The following is a 24,912-nucleotide window of genomic DNA, read 5'->3' on the forward strand; positions in this document are numbered from 1 at the left end:
CTGGCCGGGACTCCTCAGGCACCCACCTGGGCCAAGGCTGGAGGCGGACCTCCTCCCGCCCACCCGCAACACCCAGAGTTGACTTCTGGCCCTAAACGCAGCAGCATCCAGAATATAGCAGGGAAGGTACAGGGCACCCCTCCTACAGCCCAGGTGTGTAGGAAGGTACAGGGCACCCCTCCTACACAAACCAAACTCTCTCTCCACGTTACACACACACATGCGCGCTCACACACACACACACACACATGTCCACCCGCACTTCTGACCCAGAGAAGGCCTCCATCTTTGGCATCATTCTGTCAAATTCAGCTTTTCTGCATGAGCATGCGGCTCCGTTCTGTACATGAATTAAATACGTCATCTATCTTTGTGGTGAGTCCCAGGCCATTCACAGTACTATGGGCGATGAGTGGAGGGACTCTGAGGGAGGCAGGGACCCTCCAGGGCTGCTCCTCAGGGGGAGGGGGTTGGGCTGGGCAGGGGCTGGTGTAGGGAGGTGGGCCTGGCCTCCCCTTGGCCTTGCTGTTCAAGATTCAGCCAAGTGTTGAGCTGTCCTTGGGGACACAGCAGGCATGCTCCGGAGGGGTGCTGAGGAACACCTTCTGCAGGGGCCGAGGCCCCTCCTACTTCTAGCCCCCTGGGGCAGGGCTCTCAGGATCAAAGCCTGTCTCAGCCCAGTGTCCTCTACCTCAGGCTGACCTTTTGGGAAGGCTGGTGCCAGGATCAGGTGGAGCAAGGACAGGGCCACAGGGGCTGGGAAGGAGGGGACAGGGAGGCTGTGCCAGCCCCAAGGAGCCAAGGCCAGCCTGGCACCACTGTTGGGGTGACTCTGCATATCTGGGTGCTGCCCTCAGGACCCTGGCCCAGGGCTGGCTTATCAGCACTCAGGTGTGATAAGCAGGAGCTGCTCTTGGGAAGCGTGGACAGGCAGGAGCTTGGGTCAGAGCTCCAAGGGCAGTGAGTGCTCTACCAACCACCAGCTTAAGGCAATCCCATTCACACTAGGGACTAGGGAGACGGGTGGGGTGGCGGAGGTGGAGTGCAGCTGGCCGTGCCAGGCCACCTCCGGACTCAGCGGAGCATCCAGCAGCATATGGGGCCTCTGGCGAGGGGGGGGAGTGGGAACGGGGTAGGATGATGATTGGAAGTGGGGGTGGGGCTACTATTTCCCCTCACGCTGGGGACATCCGCCCCTCAGCTGGGGGGGGGTAGGCGTGGGCTTTGGCACACACACTGGCACCCAGGATTCCAGGGTCCTGGAAAAGGTGCCATGTCACTTCCTGCTCTCAGAGGGGGAGAAGGTGAAGGAGGGGTCCATAAGGGGTTCCACCAAACTCGTGAGACAAGCAGGCCTCTGGGGGCGGGGCATGCCCAGGGCATAGTGCTCAACCCGGCAGCTGGGTTCTCCAGTCCCTGTGGGTCCCACGCTGCTGCAGGACTTTGGGATGGGAAAGTGTCTGTGGTCCCTCCTTCCCCCGTCACCTCCTCCCAGGGCAGGTGATACAGGGGTTGGTGTCCGTGGGGGAACATGTGGGAAGCAGGGACAGGACCCAGCTGTGGCCAGCAGGGCTGCAAGAGGTCTTCTGGGCCATCCTGCCCCCGCCCCTCAGTCTTCCAAGGGTCGCATAAGCCCACCCTGCCTGCAGCTGTGCTCAGTGTGACCTCCTATCCCTCCAGCCGCAGTAGGGTGGGCGCAGCTCAGAAGATGCTCTGTCGCCGGCTCTTCCCTCGTCCTGGAGAAAAGAGGGGAAGAGGAGGACTGCAGGGAGGAGGCTGGGCCAGAGGGAAGGGCATGCTCCAGGACTGCAGATAGCGAGCAAGAGCACGCACTTGGGAGCTGGTCAGTCCTGGGTTCAAATCCTGTCAGGAGCTGCACGAAATTGTCTTAACCTCTTCACAGCCTCAGTTTCACTGACTGGGGAGCACTAATAGAACCAACTTCTAGGTGTTTTAAGGATTAAATGAGATCATGCATGGAAAGCGCCTGTCACTTCCAAGGCCATCAGCTGTTTGGAGACAAAGTTCAGTTCTCCAGGGGCAGGCTCGTTGGAGAGCTCAGGGCTTGCAGAGAGAACACACCAGAGAGCATGTACCTTCGTCAGCGTCAGGGCTGTCAGATGCAGCCCACTTCTCTCTGGGGTGGGGGTGGGGGTGGAGGAGGGCGACACTAAAGGAGGAAGCCTGGGCCGGAGATAGGGAAACCAGCCCCTTCCCTGTTCCCCATGGGCCCCCGGAAGGGAGGCCAATGTCAAGGAGGCCTGCTGATTTCCCATCACAAGAGGGGCTGCTGGGCCTCATCTTTGTTCCTCGAGAGGGAAGAGAAGCCTGTCCTGGTCTCCCCTAAAAAAGGGAGGGGGAGGCATGAGCCCCTACCTGGCTGCTGGAAGGCCAGGCCCCGGTGGCCTGGGTCCTTCTGGAGCTGGATGTCCTTCAGGGAGAAGATGGAGGCAGCTGGAGAGGGGGGCACAGGGCGAGAACTCAGTGGAGCCAGCCCTGCTTGGCAAGCCCGCAGCCCCCACGCCCACTGAATGCATGGAGCTGGAGCACCCCCTGGCTGGGGAACCCCTTCAGTTAGGACTGGCCCAGAAACACCTAACTGGGCCTTTCAGGCAGAGTCTCAGATCCAGTTTGGCTTTTTACTCACAAATGAGAACCCAAGGAGGGGGAAGCTGTGTACCCAAGGCTGCTCAGCTGGACCAAGGGCCTCTGGCCTTCAGTTACAGCTCTTCTGCCCACACCTACTGCCCCCTTCCCTGGTTCCGGGGTGGCCCTGTCCCCTCCCCCAGCCTCCCCCACACACTCACTGTCTTCAAGCTGGTGCACCTGCTCTCCCAGAGACCGGAAGTAGGGGTGATTCAGGGCTGCCTCTGCGGATATGCGACTCTTGGATTCGTACTGAAAAGCACAGGGGTCTATTGGGTCCTGCCTGGGGGACTGCAGGGACCCTATGGGAAGTGCTACTCCTATCCTAAGTTAGATGGCCAAAGTGTGAGGGGCTGAGTCTGAACTGAGAAGCCCTGGGGTCTACTGCCAGCTCCCAGCTCCCAACCCAAGGGAACTCAGGCTCCCACCAGGAAAAAACCAGAAATGAGACTTGGGGAGAGTGGCCTCCTCTTGGGATAGAAATGCAAATGCTAAAGCAACCCCAATCGTAACGTTAATAACAGTAATCTCAATATGTAATACCAGCAAGTCCCTCTATTGTGCGCTTACTTCAAGACATGCACCATATTAAGTGTGTTCCATACTCTCAATTTAGCTCCATGGCCATCTTATAAAATATGAATGATTCATTCCACTTTGCCTTTGAGGAAACAAGCACGGGAAAGTTCTGTAGCTCACCCAAGCTACACAGCTACTAAGTGGGTTTGAATTGCAGTTTGAGCTCTGAGTGCCCACTCCAAGTCAGTGGCTTCTCTTGGGCCCGGGTGGGGGTGGGGTGGAGAGTGGCAGGGGAAGGGGCAGTTCAGACTTATGAGCCCGTGAGCAGAGGGGGGGGGGGGGTCTTGGGGCTTCAGCTGTCTTTGGCTGCCTGTTCCTGGCCCTGCTGAGGGCACACTCACCAGGAGAAGGCTGGTCAGGAGGTTGATGCCATCAGAGTCCAACCTGCGGGAGGAAGGAGCTGGCACAGGCCTGGCCTGGGTGGGGAGGGTGGAGTGGCCACCTCCAGGAGGGACAGCCAGGGCCACAAGCAGGAGAGGAGGTGTGGGGAGGCAGGGCTACCTGGGAGCGTGGCTGATGAGCGGCTGCGGGAGGTACCGGGGGAAGTTGTAGACGCGGAACTCAGGCAGGGCCATCACTCCGGGCCACGTCTCTTCTGTAGGGGTCCCTGAGGAGACAAAAGGGGGTGGAGAGGACATGGTGAGGGGCCAGGGCCAAGGGCGACTTGGAGGGGTGCAACGTAGGGATGGAGGCAGAAAATGGCCAAGGCCGCAGGGGTCCTCGCCCTGCTGTGAGCAGGTGCGGCTGCTGCTCCCGGTCCCTTTATGCATCTGGGCTGGACAGAGTTCTGACGCCCCCTGGTGGTCATGTTGGGGGAGCGCAGGAGACTGACCGAGGAGTCGAAAGATGAGGTGCAGCTCCTCCTTGACCGTGGAGCCGGGGAAGAGGGGCCTCCCCGTGGCCATCTCGTAGTGAATGCAGCCCACGCCCCTGCGGGGAGTAATGGGCAGGGGCGTGTCAGGCTGGGCCTCCTCATGCCCACCCTTCCGAGGGCTGCGCCACCACGATGCCCTGCCCCACAGTGGCTCAGATAAGTCCTGGCGCTGGGGCTGGTGGCCCAGGACGGGGGAGGCTCCTAGCACAGCCCACCCCCCTACTACAGCCTCTCTGGGGGCTCTCCGAGCTCTAGGACGCTCTGGCCTCTCCCCTTTCACTCTGTAGGGTTTGAGTCTGCACAGCCAGCACCCGCGGGACAGTTCTTAGGCAGGGTTGTCTCAAACTTTTTCCGCGCTGTGTCCCCCATTGGAGGAGATCAGTCATAAACCCATTCTCCTAAAGAACCCCAGGGCACAGGGCACAGTGGCCATTCATTGGAAACCTGTGTTTTAGTTTTAGTTTTATTTACTACAACAAATAATACCCATGTTAATTTTAAAAATGATATATTCTTTCTGAAATTTTCAGTAGAACTGATGCTTGGTTAGAATCATCTTCACTGGGGCCTCCCATGCCCTGGGGATACTGGGGGGGGGGGGATATTTCAGAAGCATGACTTGGAGGGTCTATCAGAGCCCAGAAACCCCAGTGAGGTTCAGGCTTCATCCTTAGCATCCATTCTACAGGATGCCACATGGCTTCCAGTCAAGGAGGCCAGCAGTTCTTCATACACAAACTTGGGGCAGCGAAAGGGAGTGTGGAGGTGGAAGGTCCTCCCCCCAGGTCCCGTAACACTCACTCACCACATATCAATGGGGGTGGAGTACTCTGTGGACCCCAGCAGCACATCGGGGGGCCTGTACCACAGGGTCACCACCTCATTGGAGTAGGTCTTCGTGGGCACTGACTTGGCCCGGGCCAATCCTAGGGACAGACATGTCACTGAACCTCTCCTCTGACGGCACCCACATTCTAAGGAGACTGTCAGACCCCCACCCAGCCCTGGGGGCTTTGTTCCTCACCAAAGTCAGCTAGCTTCAGCTCCCCCCTCTCGTTGATGAGCAGGTTCTGGGGTTTTAGGTCCCGGTGCAGAATCTTGCGGCGGTGGCAGTAGGCAAGGCCCCGGAGCAGCTGGAACATGAAAATCTGAGGCAGGAGAGAAGAGAACAGGGAGCAGTGAAAGGTGGGAACATGTCCCATCTGGGAGACCCTGTGCCTATGGCCCCTGGCTGGGACTCACATGGGGACAGGGACTGGGTAAAGGTGAGGTACCTGGAGAGCTGCCTGGTTCTCCTGCCCACACTGCAGCCCCATCCTGGGCTCCATTCACTCCAGGGAACCCAATCCAGAAGGAGAGCGCCAGGTATATGGAGGAGGCAGGAGGGTGGGGGAGGCCAGGCAGTTCTCCAGCCTGGGAGCTGAGGGCGCTACAAAGGGCCGGGGAGCCCACCCTGTGGGGATGTGTGCGCCTGATTCTCTGACAAACACCAGAAGAGGTCATTCATCCTTCTGAGCTTCCCCAGAAGCCCCCCTTCATCCCGGCAGGTAACTCATGTACCCATCTGACAGATGGGAAAACTAATGTGCAGATTTTGGGGTGGGGGGTTATATCAACAGCTAAGCGGTGGCAGAGGATATGTGTCTGTATGGTGGGGTAAGGGGCTCAGCACAGTTCCTGGTCCTCTCTGAATGGCACTGCCCCTGCCCTCCCTCCGTCCTACATGTGAAGGTCTGAGCAACCTCAGCAGCCAGGGCCCTTGGTGGTGAGAGTGAGTTCCCATGCTGGGCTTGAGAACAGGTGGGTGCCAAGATGGATGGGGCCTGAGTGTGGGGTCCCTGCCAGAGGCTCTCACCTTGACATTGTGCATGCTCATGAGGTTTCCACAGTGGTCCAGGTACTGCTTCAGGTCACTGTCCTGGAACACAGAGCTTGGCTCAGCCCTGTCCTGACTCCTGGCTGGAAGCCCCTCCCTGGGTAGGGCTCAAGCCCAGGGGTGGGACAGGTCCCTGGCTCCAAGCTGTCCTTAGGCCTGGGAACATCTGAGAACCCAATTCTAGAATAAGACCTGGGATACCCCCCCCCCCCCAAGGGGAAGAAGCCTCTCACTCACCAGGTACTCAAACACCAGGGTGAGAGACCGCTCCGTATGAATGAGGTCATGCAGGGTGACAATATTGGCATGCTTCAGGTTCTTCAGCAGAGACACTGTGGGGAGACAGGTCCACTTGGGTCCCTGGGGCCCCACATGCCCCGCACACCCTCTCTTCCTGAGATCAGCCCCAAGAGTCCCACTCCTGCGATGCCCCTCCACCCCCAGGCTCCCACCAGGGCTCAGGTCAATGAACCAACCGCTCCTCCCAGGACCCTCAGGAGCTCAGGACCCTAGGATGCTGTACCCTCGCGGATGGCAGTGCAGGGAGCCCCCTCTTCATGCTCCAGCCGGATCTCCTTCAGGGCTACGAGGTTTTCAGTCAGTTTGCTGCGCCCTTTGAAGACTGTGGCATAGGTGCCCTGGGAAAAAGAGCCCCGGTAGCCCCAGCAACACTCAGCTCCTGCTCTCCTCTGTCCAGTGCCCCCCTAAGTGCCTCTCTTGGGCTGACTTCAATTGCAGTGTCCTGCCCCTTCTCCCTTCCTTTCTCTATGAGGCTGTCCTTAATCCCTCTCGGTCAGAGTGAACTGTCCTCCCTTGGCCCCAGCAGGCCGGGCACCCGTCTATTATAATGCCAGTCTGTTCTTGCTGATGTTGATGCTTATGTGGGTATCTCTAGGTTTCTGCAGGGAAAGGGCCATCGAACGTAAAACCTGGGGCAGTGATGACAGAAATAGCTACCAGTACTTAACTACATGCCAGCCCTCACCTAAGTGTTGTCCTAAAGCTGGTTATAGTAACCTCGTCAATCCTCACAGCCCCGGAAGGTAGAGCAGCCACGGTCTCCATTTGAGAGGAAGAACCTGAGGCACAGAGAGGTTACATAATGTGCCCAAGGCCACAGAGCTAGTAAATGGTCAAGTTGGGATTCAAACTCAGACAAGAAATACTTGCATAAAAAAGAATACTGGATCCTGCCCAGGGCCCACAGGCAACTCCATCCTCATGCCCTCCTCCAGCGCCCTGGCCCACCTCAGCACCTGCCAAAGGCTGAGCCCAAGTGCCCAGCCAAGATCGTGTGCCCCTGTGAGCAGGTGCAGTGAGAGGGCAGGTCGGGGAGGGCTGGGGAAGACCCTGTCCCTTCTAACCATCCTGCTTGGCTGCCCTGAGAAGACCAAACCCAGACTCTTACCTCCCCAAGTTTGTCCAGTTTCACATATGTTTCCAGTTTCCCAAAGCCGATGTCTGACTGAGGAAGAGACATAGGGTCCCGTGAGCTTGAAGGCTCCAGCAGCCCCAACATTACATTTCCCCCACTCCAGCTTCCAGGAGGAAAGGTAATGAGACCCCCATCAGGAAGAGAGAACAACTGAGGTTAGCAGGGGTGAGGACAGCCACAAATCCTTCTTCTTCTCTTCCCTCTAGCCCTGTGATAAAGGAAGAAGCCCTTGGGAGTGCGAGTTCCTTCCTCCCCTGGCAGTGGAGGGTGTGGAGCCCAGGGCTGTAGCACCTGGGATGCCTGAGCACGCTTTCATCACCTGTCTTGTTCAGGCACCTAGCTCCAGGAACTCAGTCTTTTTCTCTACTGCACCCCGAATGTCCAGTTCAGAACCCACCACACCAGTAGCCTCTCTCATCAGCACACTTCCTCTAGCTCAGTGATACCCAACCCTTAACAATACAGGTTCCTGGGCCCCACCACCCAGACAGTCTGATTCTGTGGGTACCTAGAGTGGGAACCAGAGTTCGTGTTTTGGAAGATACTTCCAAGGAAATCTGATAGGCAGCCAGGACTGGAAAGCATGTGCCAAATGGTCTATTGATCTCACCCTAGTGGAGACCCTGGGGCCCAGAGGAGCTGAGAGCTCTGCCCCAGCCTTGGTGGGACCCATCTGTAGAGTGAATGTTGACCAAGGACATAGGTCTATACGAATCAGCTATGACCAGCAGGTGGCGCCAGAGGCTCGGGAACTTCCCCCGAAACTGCCATAGGCCTCAGCCAGTACAGGCCCAACCAGGACTGGTGTGTGTCTGCAAGACGGTGTTTCACCCTGGTTATCTTTGACCCTCTTGGGACTCACCAGGGATGCTCGGCGGGACATGCGGCTCAGTGGCTTGGGCAGGTCTGGGCTCTCCAGCTGTAGCTTCTGCAGGAATTCCTGGGGCAGGCGGATGTCCACGGGCAGAGAGAACCTCTTACTGATGTCCTGCAGTGGCCGGGATGAGACGTGGACACCAGTGTTTACTCCAGGGTAGCTAGCGCTGTGAGACCCCTGCCTCTCACCCTGGGCCTGGCTTTCCCCATAGAGCAACTCGGACAGGGCCAAACCCCAGGCTCTGACCCTAGGCTCACAGCTGCTTCAGTGATGTGCTCAGAGACGTACTGAACACCCAGGGCTTGGTTGCTATGTGACCTTGGGAGGTCCCTTCCCGACACTCTGGGCCAGCATCACCACCCACAGGCTGAGACTCCTACAGACACTACGATTCTATAAGCATATTTTTCATATACTTGTATACATGCATATGGGTCATAAGAACAACAGTTGAGTTGTCTATCCCTTGCTGTGTATCAGGAATGTTCCAGGCACTTGGCATATGTTAACTCATCTAATCTTCACGATGACCGTTTTAGCCCAAGGAGACTGTGGTATCCAGAGGTTGAGAAACTTACTCAAGGTCACAGAGCTAATCAATGGCAGAGCTGGAATTTGAACCCATGAAGTCTGGCTCCAAGGCCACCACCCTCCTGGGCACACGCGAGTGGATGCCTCCTGCCAGGTCCACGGGATCGAGCCCAGAGTGCCTTACCTCCATGGAGAAGCGGCGCTGGCTCTGCCGCCGGTACTGCAGGCCAGGGGACGGCTGCGGGGGCTCCTCCCCACTGTCTGTGGGGGAGAAGGTGCTGGACTCTGGCTGGGGGTCTGTGCCAAGAGGACCAAGCTGCAGGCCTGAGAGGGAGAGGCATCAGCTCCCCTCCCTGCCTCTCCCCCAGGCCAGCAGGGAGGGCATGGTCAGGGAGGGCGAGGAGGGGCTCCGGGGGAATGCGGGCCAGGGCGGCTCCAGACCCTCACCCTCATTGCACAGGTTGTGGAGCTGGTTGAACTGCTCCGTGAACTCGGTCAAGGACTCCTCGATGGTCTCGGTGCGGGGCACGGACAGGGAGAAGCGGCGCCTAAAGTTCTTCATCTTATGCATGATCGGCAGGGACCAAGCGGCAGGTCCTGAGATGGCAGAAGTGAGAAGAGACAGCATGAGAATAAGGCAACCGGGGGCCGGGCGGCATCAAGAGTGAACTCTGGGTCTCGGTCTTCCCATCAAGCTCTATGGCCCTGCACTGGGAGCCAGGGTTGAGTCTTCTCCACCCAACCCTCTCCCTCCCTGTGAATCACCCCAGGATCCTCTGCCCCTGGGGAAATACAATCTGGATCCACCAAAACCATAACATATTGCTTATAATAGTGGCATGATGTGCCAAGAGGTTCCTGGAGGCCTCCCCAGGGCCAGAAGGTAAGCTGCCGGAGGCCTAGAGAGTTCTGGAAGGAAGGCTGTGTGGCAGGGAGGGCACCAGAACCCCGTGGCCCTGGGGCCAGCAGCTCTTTACCAACCCGTGTATAGAAGCTCAAATGTGTCAGCAGCCAGTGAGCCTCCCTGATTGATGCCTGTAAGCTAAGTTTCAGCCTGACTTACACCTTTGTGACAGAGCCTGGTCCCAACCCCATTCATCTTAATACCAACACCTGGAGGTGCCTCTCTGGTTTGTCCTGGGTCCCCAGGAGGCAGGAAAAGAGGGGGAAATGAGGGAGGAGGTTTGTACATCTGAGCTGACCTCACCCCATCTCTCTAGCTGGAATGTGGGAGGCCAGGAGTAGCTGAAGGTCTCAGGGAAAACACAGAATTGGCCAGAAACAGAGAGATCCCCTGAGGAACCCCAAGCAGGAAGGGTGTCCACTGCAGAGGACCCAGTGGGGGAGGGGTGGGCCACTCTGCTCACCCTCAGGGCCCTTCCCCAGCCAGAAGGGATTCTCTCCCTGCAGCGCCCCAGCCCTCTTGCCCTCTGAGTGAGGGCAATGAGACCCTGCACAAGCCTCGCAGTGAGCCTTGGGCAACTGCCTCTCCCCGCAGATCCTTCCTTCTCTGTCCTGCCTTGAAAACCCAGAGTGGGGCTGCCCCTCCTCCCCTCCATGGTTTCATAAGCTCCCACTGTGGCCGCCCCCTCACGCTGCTCTGCCCACATCTCCCTCAGCGGCAGCAGGGCTGGCACCAAGAGGTCCCAGAAGGGCCCCCACCCACACCTGCCAAGAAGGCATTGGGCCAGTCCTGTGATGGGAGGGGGCCACCCTGCACCCTCTCTCTGCTTTTACCCCCACACCAGGCCCAGCCCATTCCCAGAGGATGCTCTCAGCCCTGTCACTGGCTACTACCCAGTTGCCAAGGCAACCAGGCCCCTCCTGAAGCCTCCTGGTTTAAGGGATTATGGGTCAGTAACATGTTTGCTTTGCTTAATGATCACATCCTCCTGTCCTCAGCCAGAAAGAACCCTGAAAAGGGTCCTTTCCCTGGGCCTGAATGTTCCTGGCTGCCTCCAAATGCATCTACAGTTGGCCCCCCAGTTTCCCTGCACCCTGAGACTGGGCATGGCCAGGCTTCCTTCCTCAGGCTTGAGCCTCTCAGAATCCAGGCTTTGGGTCTGCACTGCCAGCTAAGCTTCCCTCTGTCAGTGGGCCCTGAAGTCTCGCTCCGTTCAGCTCAACTAACGAGGACTGAGTACCTCCTGTGTGCCAGGCATGGGGCTAGACACTGAGGTTACAGTGGTGAGTAAAGTGTGGTCCCTCTTCTCAAGGAACTCGAGGGCTGGTCAGGCCTCCTCTGATGAGAAGGTGGGGAGAGCTCTTCCAGAGGCCTTGGCCAAGCCCACCAACCGTGGACTTCCCCGATCCTCCGTCCTGAACTCAGTGCTGCTAGCCAATCTCAGCCGCTCCTCCATGGCTCTGTGCAATGTCTCAGGCCTGCCGTCTGCAGAATTCTCACTGACAGGAAGCCCCCAGAGGGCAGCCACCTGCCTCACAGTCTGTGCGCAGCAGCCCAGAGGGATTCACAATAGAGAGGGCATATGGGCTCCAGTGACACAAGGACCTAGACATACCCTACTGTTGACTCACATTTCCCAGCATGACAGCAAAGTGGAGACGTCTCCATTACACGGATCAATTGTTTACAAGGTCAGCAGAACATCAGCATCACCAGGAAGCTTTGTAAAAAATTCCAATTCCTGGGTCTCACCCTCAGATTCTGGAGCTAGGGCTCTGAGGATGGCAACCAGGAAAATGCAGTCTTAAAAAGCACCCCAGCCCAGCCGGGCATGGCTCAGCCATTGAGCATCAACCTAGGATCCAGGAGATCGAGGTTCAATCCTCGGTCAGGGCCAAGGTTGGGGGTTAATATTCAGTCAGGGGCGTGCAAGAGGCAGCCGATCAATGATGACTCTTTAATGATGACTCTTTAATTGATGTTTCTCTCTCTCTTTCTCTCTCTCTCCCTTCCTCTCTCTGAAATCAATAGATATATTTTTTAAAATAAAAAAAAAAAAATTAAAAGCAGCCCCAATGGTCTGGACATGAGCCATGGTGGGAAAGCTTCTGAGGCCCAGGTAAGGGATAGTAACCTGTCTGGGTCTCTGGCCTGCCTACTGGCTGAGATGAGGACTCCTCAGAGCTGGGGAGGTGCAGGAGGTGGAGGGCACACAGTGGAGCAGAGAATCCCCCAGAAGGGGAGGAAATGTCGGCCCAACACAAACGGACGCCCCAGGCTCAATCATGGTTACCCATGGGGGTGGGAGGAGCCAGGTACTTGGCTCCCTGAGGCCTGAGTTCTGCCAAGTGGGGCCAGCCATGCCCCCTTCTGAAACAGGGAACCCCCATAAAGCTGTCCTGCAGTCTGGGATTTATGGCATGGAGTGATGGGTTTGTGACTCAGGAATCTACCAGTAGCCACCATAAATCTCATGCCCTTGTTCTTGCTTGTGTGGGAGGGGTTGGGGGAGCACATTAAAAGCCTCCTGGGAGAGAGGGACCCAATTTCGATAAGATATATGAAACCTAGCCCTAAATCGTACCTGCTCTCCTCAAGTTCATTTAGAAACAAGGAGCCACCAGCTTGGATTGGGGGTAGGTGGGACAGGGAGCCAAAGGGGGGGTGAAACTGGGGACAGCTGACTCAAGCAGGAATGTGGCGCCAAGCAATGCCGAGGGATGGGGACCAGCTGTTCTCCACTGGCCTGAGAAGAGACCAAGAGGAAGTGGCTGTCACTGTTATAGGAGCGATGGAGGTCAGTTGTAGGGATGGACTTCCGATGGTGACAAGGGAGCAGGTGGCAGGGGTGGTGACCACAGCAGAGTGGCTGCCTCTCTCTGCTGGGGACAATCAGGGCATTGAACCCAACAGGGTCTTGGGTGTGACAGGGCAGACGGGGCAGTGAATGGTCCGTTGTTCCATAGCCTAAGACACAAGATGTCTCTGTCACTTTTCCCTTGGGACAGTCAGCTCCTCGGATTTGGGGGTCGAGGGGGAAAGGAGACAGGAAAATGGCCTGTCACCTTGTGCCGTCTGTCCCCACCCCCATATGGGGACAGAAGGGCTCAGTGTGACCCAGCCTGAGGCCAGTCCAGGGCTGGGCACAGTGTGGCCTTTGTCCCCAGGCCAGGAAGCCATCTGGGGCTGTCCCCGAGCAACTGGTGCCAGGGGAAGAGGGAGATGGGCGTCCAGGGATGCTGGCCTGGTTGGGTGGGGTGGGGGATGGTGAAGGAGCACAGCCCTCTCGGGAGCTGGAGCTGGGAGCTGCGGCCTTGGGCAAGCAGACTGCCCAGCAGGCCTTCTTCCTGCTCCCCTTGCCCAGGTAAGCCTGAAAAGTTCTCAGCCTACCTCCTGCCACTGCCTCCTGGGCACACACCAGCCAGCCCAGAACTTCCTGCTGGTGCCAGAGAAGTGGATGGCACAGGAGGAAGGAGGAGTCAGACCAGAAAGAAACTTGCCCAGAGACCACTGCGCACCCAGCCAGAGAGGGCTGGAGTCCTGGAACCCTAGCAGAAGGCACTGACAGATGCACCATTCCAACCCCTCGCTGCCCACGGGACGCAGAGACTCGGAGAGGGGAACTGACTTGCTCAGAATTGTGCAGCGGTTTCCTGGTGTGGCCAAGCACACAAACTCCAAGACCACATCCCTCCCTTCTTCTCCTAATTAAAATGCTCCCCCCACCCCCTCCTTGTGGCCAAGGCTGCAGGTTTCCTCCACTCCCACCCTGAATTAAAAACCAGACAAACCCAGGTTTAAATTCTGGTGCTACCACTAGCAGGCTATATGATGGTGATTAAGTTATATAAGGTTTTGCTTTGGCTCTGATCATTCATTTGATAATTATTTATTGAACAGCTACTACATTCCAGGAACTGTTATTGACCCTAAGAATCTTGTGAACCAAAGAGACATTCATTCCTGCCTTCATGATACTTATGTTCTAATGAAGGTGGGAAGGGGCAGCATGGACAGTAAAATAAATAAAATATATGCAGAATGTTACATGGTCACAAGTGCAATGGAGGAAATCAAGCATGAGGGAGGGATGGAGTGTGAGAGATGGGGGCATGGCAATTTTAAATAGGGTGCTTAGGAAGGCCTCCCTGAGAGGGTGACATCTTCTTGGAAAAATTCCAAGTAGGCCTGGGGAGGAAGCTAGTCATGCAGAATCTGGGAAAGCAGGTGAGCAAGGGAATAGCAGGAGCAAAGGTCCTGAGGCAGGAGTGAGGAGCCAGAGAGGAGGCCAGAGGGGAGCACTGAGCAGAGCAGATCATGTTGGGGCCCCTCGGGACTTGGGAGGGCTCAAGGGAATGTGATTCCACTTAGATTTTAAACGGCTCCCTCTGGCTGTGGTGTTGAGAACAGACTATGTGGGCAGGAGGCTACTCAGAGGTCCAAAGAGACGGTGGTGTCTGGGGCCAGTGTGGGATTCATCTGCAAGGCGGAGCCAAAGGGGCTTGCAGAAGGACTGTATATGGGCTGTGAGGACGGAATCAAGCAGGACTCCGAGGGTTTGGGCCTGAGTAACTTGAAGGATGGGAACGAAGAGCACTGGGAATAGAAGTTGCAGTGGCTTGGGGAGGAGGGCGGTTTGGGGCAAGTGTCTGATATCCAGAGGACGTCTGAATGGAGATGCTGAGTGAGCTGACTTGACACAGCACTAGCACAAAAGATGCCCCGAAAATGTCAGCTCTCTCCTCCGTTTCTCTTCTCTCAAGTGCCTGCTCAGACTCGAAGATGTGAGAAGAGACCCCATATAAAGCTCATCAGACACCCCTCACAGCCCGTAAGGTGCTCTGAGACCCGGGCGTGGAAGAGGGTTGGGGATAAGGGAACACGGTCAGCTACCGGAGAGCCAGAGCCACCAGCAAGGCCAGGCAGGCTGTGGTCCCCAACTCAGACTGAGGTAACTCAGAAGAGCCACTCAGTTCAGGGGACACGGCCTCCTGTCTGACAGATCTCATGCTGTCCTCAGGGGAGAAGTCTCCACAGAGCAGAACAGGCCCCATGGGGCCACCATCCAGGAGTGCAGACATGGCCTGCTGCCCCCACTCCCAGGACAGCCTCTGCCAGGCCCTAGACCAAACACCGGCCCTGGGGCTGGACACCTGGAGGATCCTGACCAGCAGGATCCTGACCAGGAGACCACGAGGCAGACACGGAGGCTGGCAGAACGCCCAGGAGAGCCAGTAGCAGCCTCCAGCTCAAAGAAGTTTGGCTCACGCTGGTGAGGAGGGTGGGGGTCAACTTCACTTCTTAACTCCAGGGAGCAGGCTAGAGATGCCCCAGCAAACCCCTATGAGGAGCTCCTTTGCCTACCTCCTGAAGAAAGCCCTGACTTGCAGCCTGCACCACACGCCTTCAAGATCTGGGCCCTCTTCCTCTCCGGCTTTGCTCTTCCCCTCCCTACCACTCTAGCTCTGCATGCAGTGCCGTTCTCAGGTCTTCAGAAGCTTTGCTGAGCCTTCAGGACTACTGGGCGCCCCTCCCATGGACATACTCCACCAAAGCACGTGGCCTCACAGGACAGCTGTTCTGATCCCCCTGCCTCAAGCTGATGACATCCAGCAGGCTTGGCTGTCTGTTTCACAGCCCAGGGAGCACGTGCTATGTTCCGGGTACACGTCAGATGCTTCCCCAATTCCTCTTTTTGTTTTATTTGTTTTAGATCTCAGTCTCTGTGGGCCCAGGGGCAGGGGCTGAAGGATATAACTTCCAATTGCCCACTTTCTGAAGCCCAGAGGGTCTGACACTTAGTCCCGAAGGCTGATCACCAGCCAGGATCCTCATGATACCCTCTGCTGCCTGATCCCTGGCCCTGCCTGGGTAACTCTGCCACGGGGGGCCTTTGGGCAGGTTTCTAAAGGACTAGAGGCCACAGCTGACCAAGCCTGCAGACGTCAGGAGCTGAGACTTCAGACACTCCCTCGCCCCAGTGAGAACTGTGCCCGCAGGGAGTCTGCAGATAGCATCTCTTCCCTCATCCTCTAACTGACCCTGCCCTGCAGAGCTTGAGGTTTTAGTTTCCCCAGCTTGGGACGAACCTCAGGGCTGCCGAAAGCTGGGAGGCACAGGCGGAAGCTGAAGCCCTGAGCCCTGATCACTGACCTCGCCCTGCCCCAGCCCCGACCCGGGTGACAGAAGCTGCCAGCCTGGGGCCTTCTGGGTGGCAAGAATCTAGGAAGACAGCAAGGCCTGCAGGCACCCTGCCAATGAACAGATGCTCTGGACACAGCGATGGAACTCAGAGAAGATTCCCACAGCCTCTGTCTGGAATGTAGGAAGCAGAGGGGAAGGCCTTCAGAGAGCAAACTGGGTAACCTACAGGAAGCCTGGTCAGGAGGAGAAGCGTCGGGGCTCAGGGTCACCCCTGCAGCATCCTACCTGGTGGCACGACCTACAGTGAGCGCCACATGCCACCCAGGCCTGCTCTCCAAAAGCCTCTGCAGTTTGGAGTCCTGGAAGAAATCCCAGCTCTCCCACTTACTAGCACTGCCACCTGGGCAGACACCCACACCTCAGCTTCCTTGTCTGCTAAATGGGGATGATTCCAAACCTCCCATCCACCTGCTACCAGGCTGAGAGGCTTCACTTTCTCAGTGGCTTTCCGATGATGCCGCTCCCCTGTTCAAAATCCTTCAATGTAACACTGCCCTCAGGAAAAGTCCAAACTCTAGGGCCCAGCAGAGCAAGCCTCGTGTTATAATCCCTGACCCCTTGTCTCAGCTCTCACCCCTCCTTGGAGGGTCCAGTTTTGTGGAACATGCTTGGCGTCTGCAGAGGAAACCTCGCCTGGCCCCACGGCTCTGCACATGCCGTTCACCTGGCCTGGGCACCCTTCCTCGTCTTCCCTTGGTCAAACCACTTTCAAACCCAAATCGTGTCCTTCCCCTGAGAAGCTGCACAGGATACCGCCTCCTTCCTCTGGGTAAAATGAGATGCATTCTCCTCACGGCTCCCAGGGCAGCCGGCGCAGGTTCGCAGCTAGACGGCGATGTCCTTCAGGGCAAGAGCGGTCAGCTTCATTTCCCCAGCGCCTTGCATGGCATCAGGAGCCTCCCAGTGCTCAGTGTTTGCAGAACGAATGAACAAATGGCTGAATTAGACCTTAGCCACTGTATCATAAGGACTTGTTTAAGTCTCTTTCCTCTACAGATGTATAAACATGAAGCCCAAGAGGGCCGACCTGTAGTCACCTGGATTTCTAGGACACTCGTCTGTCTGTGTACAATAAATGCTGGTTCCCTTCCTTGCACCTTTGGCCTACCAGGGACCTGTGTCTATCTAGGTTTATCTTCCTGTCGGGTCAGCCCCTTCTTTGTAGGTAGGACTCGAGCACCACTGGGGTGTGCCTGGCCCTGCCCTCTTTCTGGACACACCAGAGGAAGCCAACCAGCCCTAGATTCCCCGAGATGTGGTTCTGGCTCTCAGCGGGAAGTGGGATGCCAGATGGTGCGCCAGGGACTAGGGAAAAACCAGCGAAATGCTCACATCTTCAAGGCTCAATCCAGGCACAACCTCTCCCCAGACACCTGCCACCACGCCCCACATGTTTTCTCCAGCCTGAAACCCCGCTGGCCCCAGCCAGGCGAGCCCCTCCTCTGTGCTCCCATAACATTTAGAAATCCCCAAGCAGAGCCCTTGACTCCTGGCCTTTCACTTGTCTATTTCCTTAGTTTACCTGTGAGCTTGTTAGGGGCAAGGACTTGGTCTGACTCATCTTTACACCCCAGTGCCTGCCACAGGGCCTGGCGCCGAGGGAATCCTCACCTGATCAGTGAGTGAATAGATGAAGCTGTGAATTCCTAGTTCCAGGAGCTGTTTGGAAGCAAGAGGACTGACAGGAGACTGTCAGTTGCCGGCTGGACTCGAGGCCTCAGCAGTAACCTAACCCTCCTTCTCCAGCCAGCTCTTGGTCCCAATGGCAGTGGGGAGATGGTGGGCTGGGGCAGAGGGGACAACTTCCTCCCTGGCAGCAACTTCATAAGTGACACCTGCAGAGGTCTCTGGGCTGGCAGGAGCCATACTACAGTGAGGGATGGACTAGGGATGGGAAAGATCCTAACGAGAGATTCCAACCAAGCGTACATCAAGCTGAGGCCTCCAGGGCTCATGGGGAGGGAGAGGTTGGCAGGTCCCTGGAGCCTTCCTCATGGGCTCCCATTCCTCGGGGGCAGATTCCTAGAGACTCATGGGTCAGGTATACTACCCAAGTTCAGACTTTGACCTTGATCCCTACACATGGCCCCTTCTGACTCCTTGACTGTCTCACTTGTCGCCCCTCTTTGTGGGCCCCACATCAGCCCTGTTGGTATGCACTCTCTGGCTTCCTAAGGCTCAAGAAATGGAGGCATATAGATCATCTTCTGGTATTTTCTTTTTGACCTTTTTTGGAAACCCTACCTAACACTGGTCTGCAATCTTTGGGGAGGCTCTGGATTTCCAAGTGATGAGATGGAACCAGGCACCCACCTGTCAGCTGTGGTCCTGGCCATGCAGAACACCCCAGACCAGAGCTGAAGCAAGACTCCATCCCCACATCTTCCTGCTTCCAGGCACGGTCCGCCTCACCTCCTAGGCAGAGGAGACCCTTTCCCACTCCTCTCGGCAGCCCCTGTTACTGACCCTCAGAGAAGGTCCCTCACCTACCGCCCAATGCTTTCAAAATTCCAAAGTCTGGAAACTTTTCTAAGGTCTTCCTTAAGTCCCAAAGGAAAGAGCTCACATGCGTTTCTCTCTGTCTCTTTAAGCACAGACGCTGATGTTCACCATCTTCTACAAATCAGCAGGAGGAGACAAAAAGAACATCAAGTCCACCCACTCTCTGGCCTTCCCTCGTCGATAGGAGAACCTGTCATGGGATCCTTGTTAACATCTCTCTGGACTTCTCGCCATGCCCAACTTTAGCAACAGAACTGCAGGGGGCTTTGAGGGCTGGTGTCCCTGGGGACCCCTCAGTCTCAGGAGCCGGGAGAGCAGGAGGGAAGTGTTTCCCAGCATTTCTAGAGCATGTTCCTATTTATACTCCACTCTCAGCCCCCACCCCCCAGTCTGGCCCACACTACCCCATGCCCGCATTCCAGCAGAGCCCCCTGGTCAAAGTTCAAGCTGCCTCTTCTCACTCCATATGGTCTCCCTCCCACCAGGTCATGCCCAGGCGACTGTTTCAGCCTGCCCCCCCACACACACACTCCTCCCTGTCTCTAAGGCACCCTCTGGGAAGCCCCTGGACATATCTGTTGTTCAATTGTTCTCTAACTGTCCCCATCAGTGGCACCTACCACCTGGAGCTCAGGCTTCTTGAAGGGAGGTTCTGGTTTCTTCTAGTCACTGTCTAATTTTATAGGTAGCTGCTGGGAGCCAGGCATTGTCCCAGGCTCTGCACTTTGTCTGCCCTTCCCTGGGCCTACTGCTATTCCTTCTACTTCTTTCTCCCTCCATATCTGGCGGACTCACTTCCTCTCCCTGTCCCTGAGCGTTGGCACTTCCCAGAGTTCCCTCTTTGGCCCTTTGTTCCTCCCCCTCTACACACTCTTCCTGGTGACCTCATGTTTTCCAGTGGTGGAAACCACCACCCATGTGCTGATGACTCTGGACCCACTGAGCCCCTGCATCTCACATGGGCAGGGCGACTACCTGCCACCCCAAGGGTCTGAGATATGAGAATAACCCCACAGGGCCTAGGACAATCAGAGGTAGCAAATAGTTTGAGATGTGTTTTTAAGTAAAAAGGGAAGATGTGTACAATTCGTAAAAGCCACATGTGTGCTACATACACATATGTGTCATCCATGTACAAATATCCATACAAACACTGTATCTAATCCAAAAAGATAGACATAAAAATGTTAACAGTAGTTACCCCTGGGGGACAGAATTGTGGGCGATTTTAAGATTTTTTTTTTTAATATATCTTTATTGATTTCAGAGAGAGGAAGGGAGAGAGAGAGATAGAAACATCAATCATGAGAGAGTCATTGATCAGCTGCCTCCTGCACGCCCCTGACTGGGGATGGAGCCCACAACCCTGGCATGTGCCCTGACCAGGAATCGAACCATGACCTCCTGGATCCTAGGTCGATGCTCAACCACTGAGCCACATCGGCCAGGCTAGGATCTTCTTTCTGCTTATCTGCATCATCTAGTATTTCCATAATGAACATTCACTGCTCATGTTAAAAGAAGTAACATTTCTTTTTAAGTGAAAAGAAAGTATTTTTAGATTAAGATTCCAGAACTGTTCAGAGCAAGCCTTGGGAGGACTATAATTATCTGGAACAGGGGTCGGCAAACGTTCTCTGTCAAAGGCCAGGCAGACAGTGTTTCAGGCTCTGTGGACCATTTGGTCCCTGCAGCGATCACACAATCCTACCCTTGTAGAAAGTGCCCACAGACAGGATGGAAACAAATGAGTGTGGCTGCGTTCCAGTAAACCTTTACTCGTGGACACTAAAATTTGAATTTTATACAATTTTCAAGTGTCACAAAATATTAGTTTCTTCTGTGGAATTTTTCCCAGCCACTTAAAACTGTAAAAAACATTCTCAGCTCATGGGCCTTACTAAAACAGGCTGGTTTTGGCCAAGGGCCACAGTTTGCCAAGCCTTGCTCTTGAGCATCTAGGTCTGAATGGCATTAGAATCTAGCATCCAGCAGGGAAGGCAAAAAGCTAGGAGTTTGTGGCCCTGGTCGGTGTGTCTAAGTGGTTAGAGCATCAGCCCATGAACCGCAGGGTTGCAGGTTCGATTCCCGGTTAAGGGCACATACCTAGGTTGCAGATTTTGGGGCTCGTGCAAGAGGCAACCAATAGATGTGTCTCTCTCACATCGGTGTTTCTCTCTCTCTCTTTCTCCCTCTCCCTCTTTCCCTTCCACTCTCTCTAAAAAAAAAAAAAAAAAAAAATCAATGGAAAAAATATCCTTGGGTGAGGATTCACAAAAAAATAATAAGCTGGGAGTTTGTGGACATTATCTCATTGGAATCCGCACAACCACATGAAGTAACACTATTACTCTCCCCATTTTCCAAATGAAGAAACAAACATTGGTGAGCAAGTTCCTTCATCTAGGCAACCACTTACTGAATGGCAGAGGCAGGATTTGAACTGACCCCAAAGTCCATACACAGCCTCCACCCACAGCTGACAGGAGGGAGACACGCTCAGCACGTAAAAAATGAATGACTGCCCCAGCCAGCCATTATCCCAACCCCTAAGGGGAGACTTTAATGCTGGTGGGTGGGGCAGAAGCACAGGGTGAGACCATCATCCAGAATCCCAAGACAGGGGTTTCATCACTCACTGTCCCTTCGAAAATTCTGGCTAATGTCTCTGAGGCCAGGATGTCCTGTCTCCCCAGGGCCACTCATTTCTCAGAGAACATCAAGACCCTTTTTGGTTCAAAGCCAAACCTCACACTTGCCTCCCGATCCCTCCACCTCTGCAGATGGAACCACCGTGGAGATTCCAGGAGCAGATGGGCTCTCCTTCCAGCAGGACGTCTGGCTGAGGTGTGCACAGCTCTCCTCTTCCTGATTTGCTGCTGTGCCACTGGCCAGCTCCTGCCAGGCTCAGCCACTGGCTCTGTCATGATCCTGGCTCCGAGACTCTCTACCTGACCTACTGTGAGCCCAGCCTTGGAGTGGGTTCTATGTGTGTGTCCACAGCTGTGTGTGGGGGGAATCAGAACAAAACAAGACTACTCTTAGTCTGCTCCCACCCCCTAGAGATGGGGAAGTGCCCACTCAGCAGCTAATGCCAGGACAAAGGTGAAGGGTCTGGTGGGGGAGAGAAGGGGTTGTGGCGGGACACAAGGCTAGGGAAGAGAAATGTGACTCGTTCCCAAAGGGCTCGTGAAGTTAATCAGGTGAGTCTGGATCCAGGCCAGCCACTCCCTCATGGACAACAGAGCAGAACAGGGACTGCAATTAATTAAGTATTGGGGGCGGGGGGGGGGGGGTCTTCTTACTCCAGGGAAAGGAGGCCCTGCCAGAGGCCCTCAGAGGAGGAAGCTGAAGGTTTTCCAGCTCCCAGTGCCTACCTCATTCATCCTGGAAACTAGAGGGCAGAGTTCCCCACAGCACACACTCCTGGTTCCCTCTTACAGGTTTCCATCCCACCTGTATGCCATCCCCTCATTCTCTTATACAGAGCCTTCCTCCCCAACCTGGAAGAGCAAGAAAGATACTAAGAGCCTGGCCTGATGAAATTAGGAAAGCCGGCCTGAGTCTCTATCCCAGAGCCAGGCATAGTGCCATGACTAGGAAACCCCTTTCCAAATAGCCAACAGAGGTACATACAGCTACTGGTTATTTAGCATCTGCTATGGGCCATTTCATTTAATTCATATAACAACCCTACCTATTATGATCCCCATTTCACAGATGAGGAAACAGGCTGGGAGAAGCTCAAGAGTTTGCTGGGAAGAGAGGAGTCACATGGCTGGTGTGTGCTGGAGCTGGACTCCCTCAAGGCCCTCCCTTTAGGCCTCAAATTCAGAGAAGGAAAGAAGAAATCAGGGGTGGGATAGAGGGAGATGCTGGACAAAAGGACAAAACGGGTGTCCCAGGGAAAGGAGAGGCAAGGTTGGGATAGGAGCTGGGAAGAGCCAAGCCAGGCTCCTCCCCACAGCACGGGGGCTGTGTACCCAGGCATAGGAAGGCCCCAGTGGGCAGAGGACAGAGTCTGGCTCTGTAGAGAAAACAAATGCAGCCATAAAGGCAGCTCCATCTCCTAGAGGCCCCAGGGGAGTCTTCCAAGGCAGACAGCTGTTCCCATGAGATCTCAGACCAGGAACCTACTTGTTTCTCAGATCTGGTGCCCTCTCTCCTGCGGCCCATGGAGAGGCTGCCTCTGCCTGGCACAGGACAAACTGGAGTCTCTTACTTGGAGCACCACCCCCATCCTTCCTCCTGTTGAGGGCTGCGGTGGAACCAGAGAACTCCAGAGTGGGCTGGGATCTCCTTTGATGGGGCAGATACTGAGAGCAGGGGGCTGGGGGTCAGATGGAAATGGGCTGGATCCTATCTCTGCAACTTAGGGAAAGTTGGTGTCTCAGAGTGTCTGTTTCCTCACCTGTAAAATGGGCATGATAACATTTACTTCATAAAGCTTGGCACCGGGTAGATACTCAGTAACTGGTAGCCACTAAGGCATCTGGAAATTGGATGTAACTTACTGAAGCCCACTCTGGCTCTGGAAACCATAAGAAGTTTGGGGAGTGAGCAGGGAGACTCCCAGGAACCTAAAGGGCAGGGGCTGCAGGAGTGGGGGGAGGTCAGCCTCACTGGCTCACACAGGAGGTGGCTGGGGTAGGGTAACCCTAGACAGTAGCTTTGCTAGGGCAAGGTGACCCTCTCTTCAGCCGGCCTTCAGGATGCAGGCCCAAACCTGGGAGCCGACGTTGCCTGGAGCCATCCTCACCTTCTCCCAACCCTAAGCCATTGCTGTCTCAGGCCCCTGCCAGGCCAGGTTAAAGGCAGGGGACCTCTGAGGACTAGGACACCCTGTCAGCCAGACTTCCCAGGTGCCCTCGAGGATTCTGATCCCTCAGGCCAGTGTCCAGAAATGTGCTGTGTGCCCAGTTCCAGTGGAAAACGCCACAGGAACATGCTGAATCTCACAGGACGCTGACACAGAAAGGGCAAGCCAGTGGTGTTTGTGAGTCACCCAGGGCCTAGGCCACAGCTGGGGAACTGCTGAGGGCTGGCCTGGGGGTGGGAAGCAGGTTAAGGAGCTGACCCCCACTCTTCACTGCCCCAACTCTTCCTCCCCTGTGTCAGGAAGGGGTTCAGAGAGCATTAGAAAGAGGCCACTGGTGCCCAGCAGGATGGTGACCCCATAGCACAGAACACCGGTCACTGTCTCAACAGCCCCACTGGCCCCACCACAAGGCCTGCGCAGTCCTCCACACCGCACGCCTGATCCTGTCCCCCCAGTCCCCACAGCAGAATCCTCAGCCCCATCTCCTTAGTCCAACAGGCCGCCCACCCTTCCCCATGGCTGCATTAACCCTTTGCCAGTGGCTACCGCCGGGGGGGCCACTGCCCCTCTGGGTTCCTGGGGGGGCAGAGAGAAGAGGCAGCAATCCCCAGAGGCCCCCACTCAACCCCCCACCGCCGGAATCTGCGGGGCTTCACGGTGTCCTTCCACCTTCACCCCAGGTCTCTGCTCCCCCGCCCCCAGAAAGTTCACTAGAGCCCGGAAAGCCCTTGGAGGCAGCGACCTGGCCCCACACTCGCGGGTTCCCTCCTCACCGGGGACTCCTGACCCTTGCCCTCCCCAAAAGGAAGGGCGCCTGGAAAGCGCCAGGTTCGCCACTGGGTGGAAAACTTTGCTTCCCAGGGTTCAGACCAAGTCGGGGGTGCCCAAGGGAGTCCCGATGCAGACTCCCTGGGGGTTGGGGGAGCCTGAGAATGCAAAATCACCCTCCTTCCTAAGCACCTGGGACTTGGGAGTGGCCTCTGCAGGACATCACCCACCCCCGGCACGCCGCGATCCCCGATCGCCCGGTGGCTCTGGCAGGCTCCCCCGACCCCTCGCCCCCTGGCAAAAGCAGCGGCGCCTTTAAGAGCTGCCCGGCTCACCTTTGCTCCGTTCCGCAGGCGCCACCGCGCCCCCCGCGCCGACCTCCCCTCCTCCGGCCCCCACGGACTCACCGCGCGCCGCCGGGCGCCCCGGGGATGGGCGCTGCGCCCCGCGCCCCGCGCCCTGCGGGGGTCCCTGCCCGGGCTCCGAGGTGCTTTGCTTGCTCCGGAAAGGTGAGCGGCTCCCCCGAGAAGCTGCAACCTGAGCTGGAGGAGGGTGCAGGGGAGGGGAAGGAAGGAGGGAGGAGGGTGGGGAGGAGGGAGGGAGGGGGCGGAGGAAGGAGAAAGCCCGGCCCCCGCTAGAGTTTTTCACGTGTACAAGTTGGCTCCTCCCCGTCCCTCCCGTGCTGCCCACAGCGGCTGCCAATCTCCAGGCTCCCTCTGCCCGGGTGCCCACCCCTTTCTCCCACTCGGGGAACCCTGGTCCAAGCACCTCTTCCGGTTCGGGTCTAGGCCTGGCCTCCGCCCGCCCTCCTCTGGGGCTGGGGGGGAGAGCCTTGACTAAGGGGTGAGACCCTGTGGCCTGCAGCACCCCAAGACTGGGGCCGGGGCGCCGGGGTGG

At 56.5% G+C, this 24,912-nt stretch overlaps 1 protein-coding gene across 2 annotated transcripts; it reads right to left on the bottom strand.

Annotated features, from left to right (window-relative positions):
- On the bottom strand, positions 1–24,465 carry CDK18 (cyclin dependent kinase 18). 2 transcript variants are annotated; one of them, XM_087828125.1, is made up of 16 exons: positions 24,423–24,465; positions 9,266–9,415; positions 9,003–9,142; positions 8,273–8,398; positions 7,384–7,440; positions 6,499–6,613; positions 6,213–6,307; positions 5,955–6,017; positions 5,124–5,247; positions 4,905–5,025; positions 4,058–4,155; positions 3,727–3,832; positions 3,567–3,609; positions 2,808–2,898; positions 2,377–2,454; positions 1–1,736 (listed from the first exon to the last, which is right to left on the bottom strand). In XM_087828125.1, exons 2-16 carry the CDS (start codon positions 9,387–9,389, stop codon positions 1,702–1,704), a joined length of 1,416 nt encoding a protein of 471 aa, XP_087684251.1. In that variant the 5' UTR covers positions 9,390–9,415; positions 24,423–24,465; the 3' UTR covers positions 1–1,701. The 2 variants fall into 2 exon arrangements, with proteins under 2 accessions (XP_087684251.1, XP_016070606.1); XM_016215120.2 differs by lacking the exons at positions 9,003–9,142; positions 24,423–24,465 and having other exon boundaries at positions 9,266–9,329.
- Positions 24,466–24,912: the final 447 nt, after the last annotated feature.

Source organism: Miniopterus natalensis, chromosome 19 (assembly GCF_054644295.1).
Source record: "Miniopterus natalensis isolate mMinNat1 chromosome 19, mMinNat1.hap1, whole genome shotgun sequence".
NCBI classification, from domain to species: Eukaryota; Metazoa; Chordata; class Mammalia; order Chiroptera; family Miniopteridae; genus Miniopterus; species Miniopterus natalensis.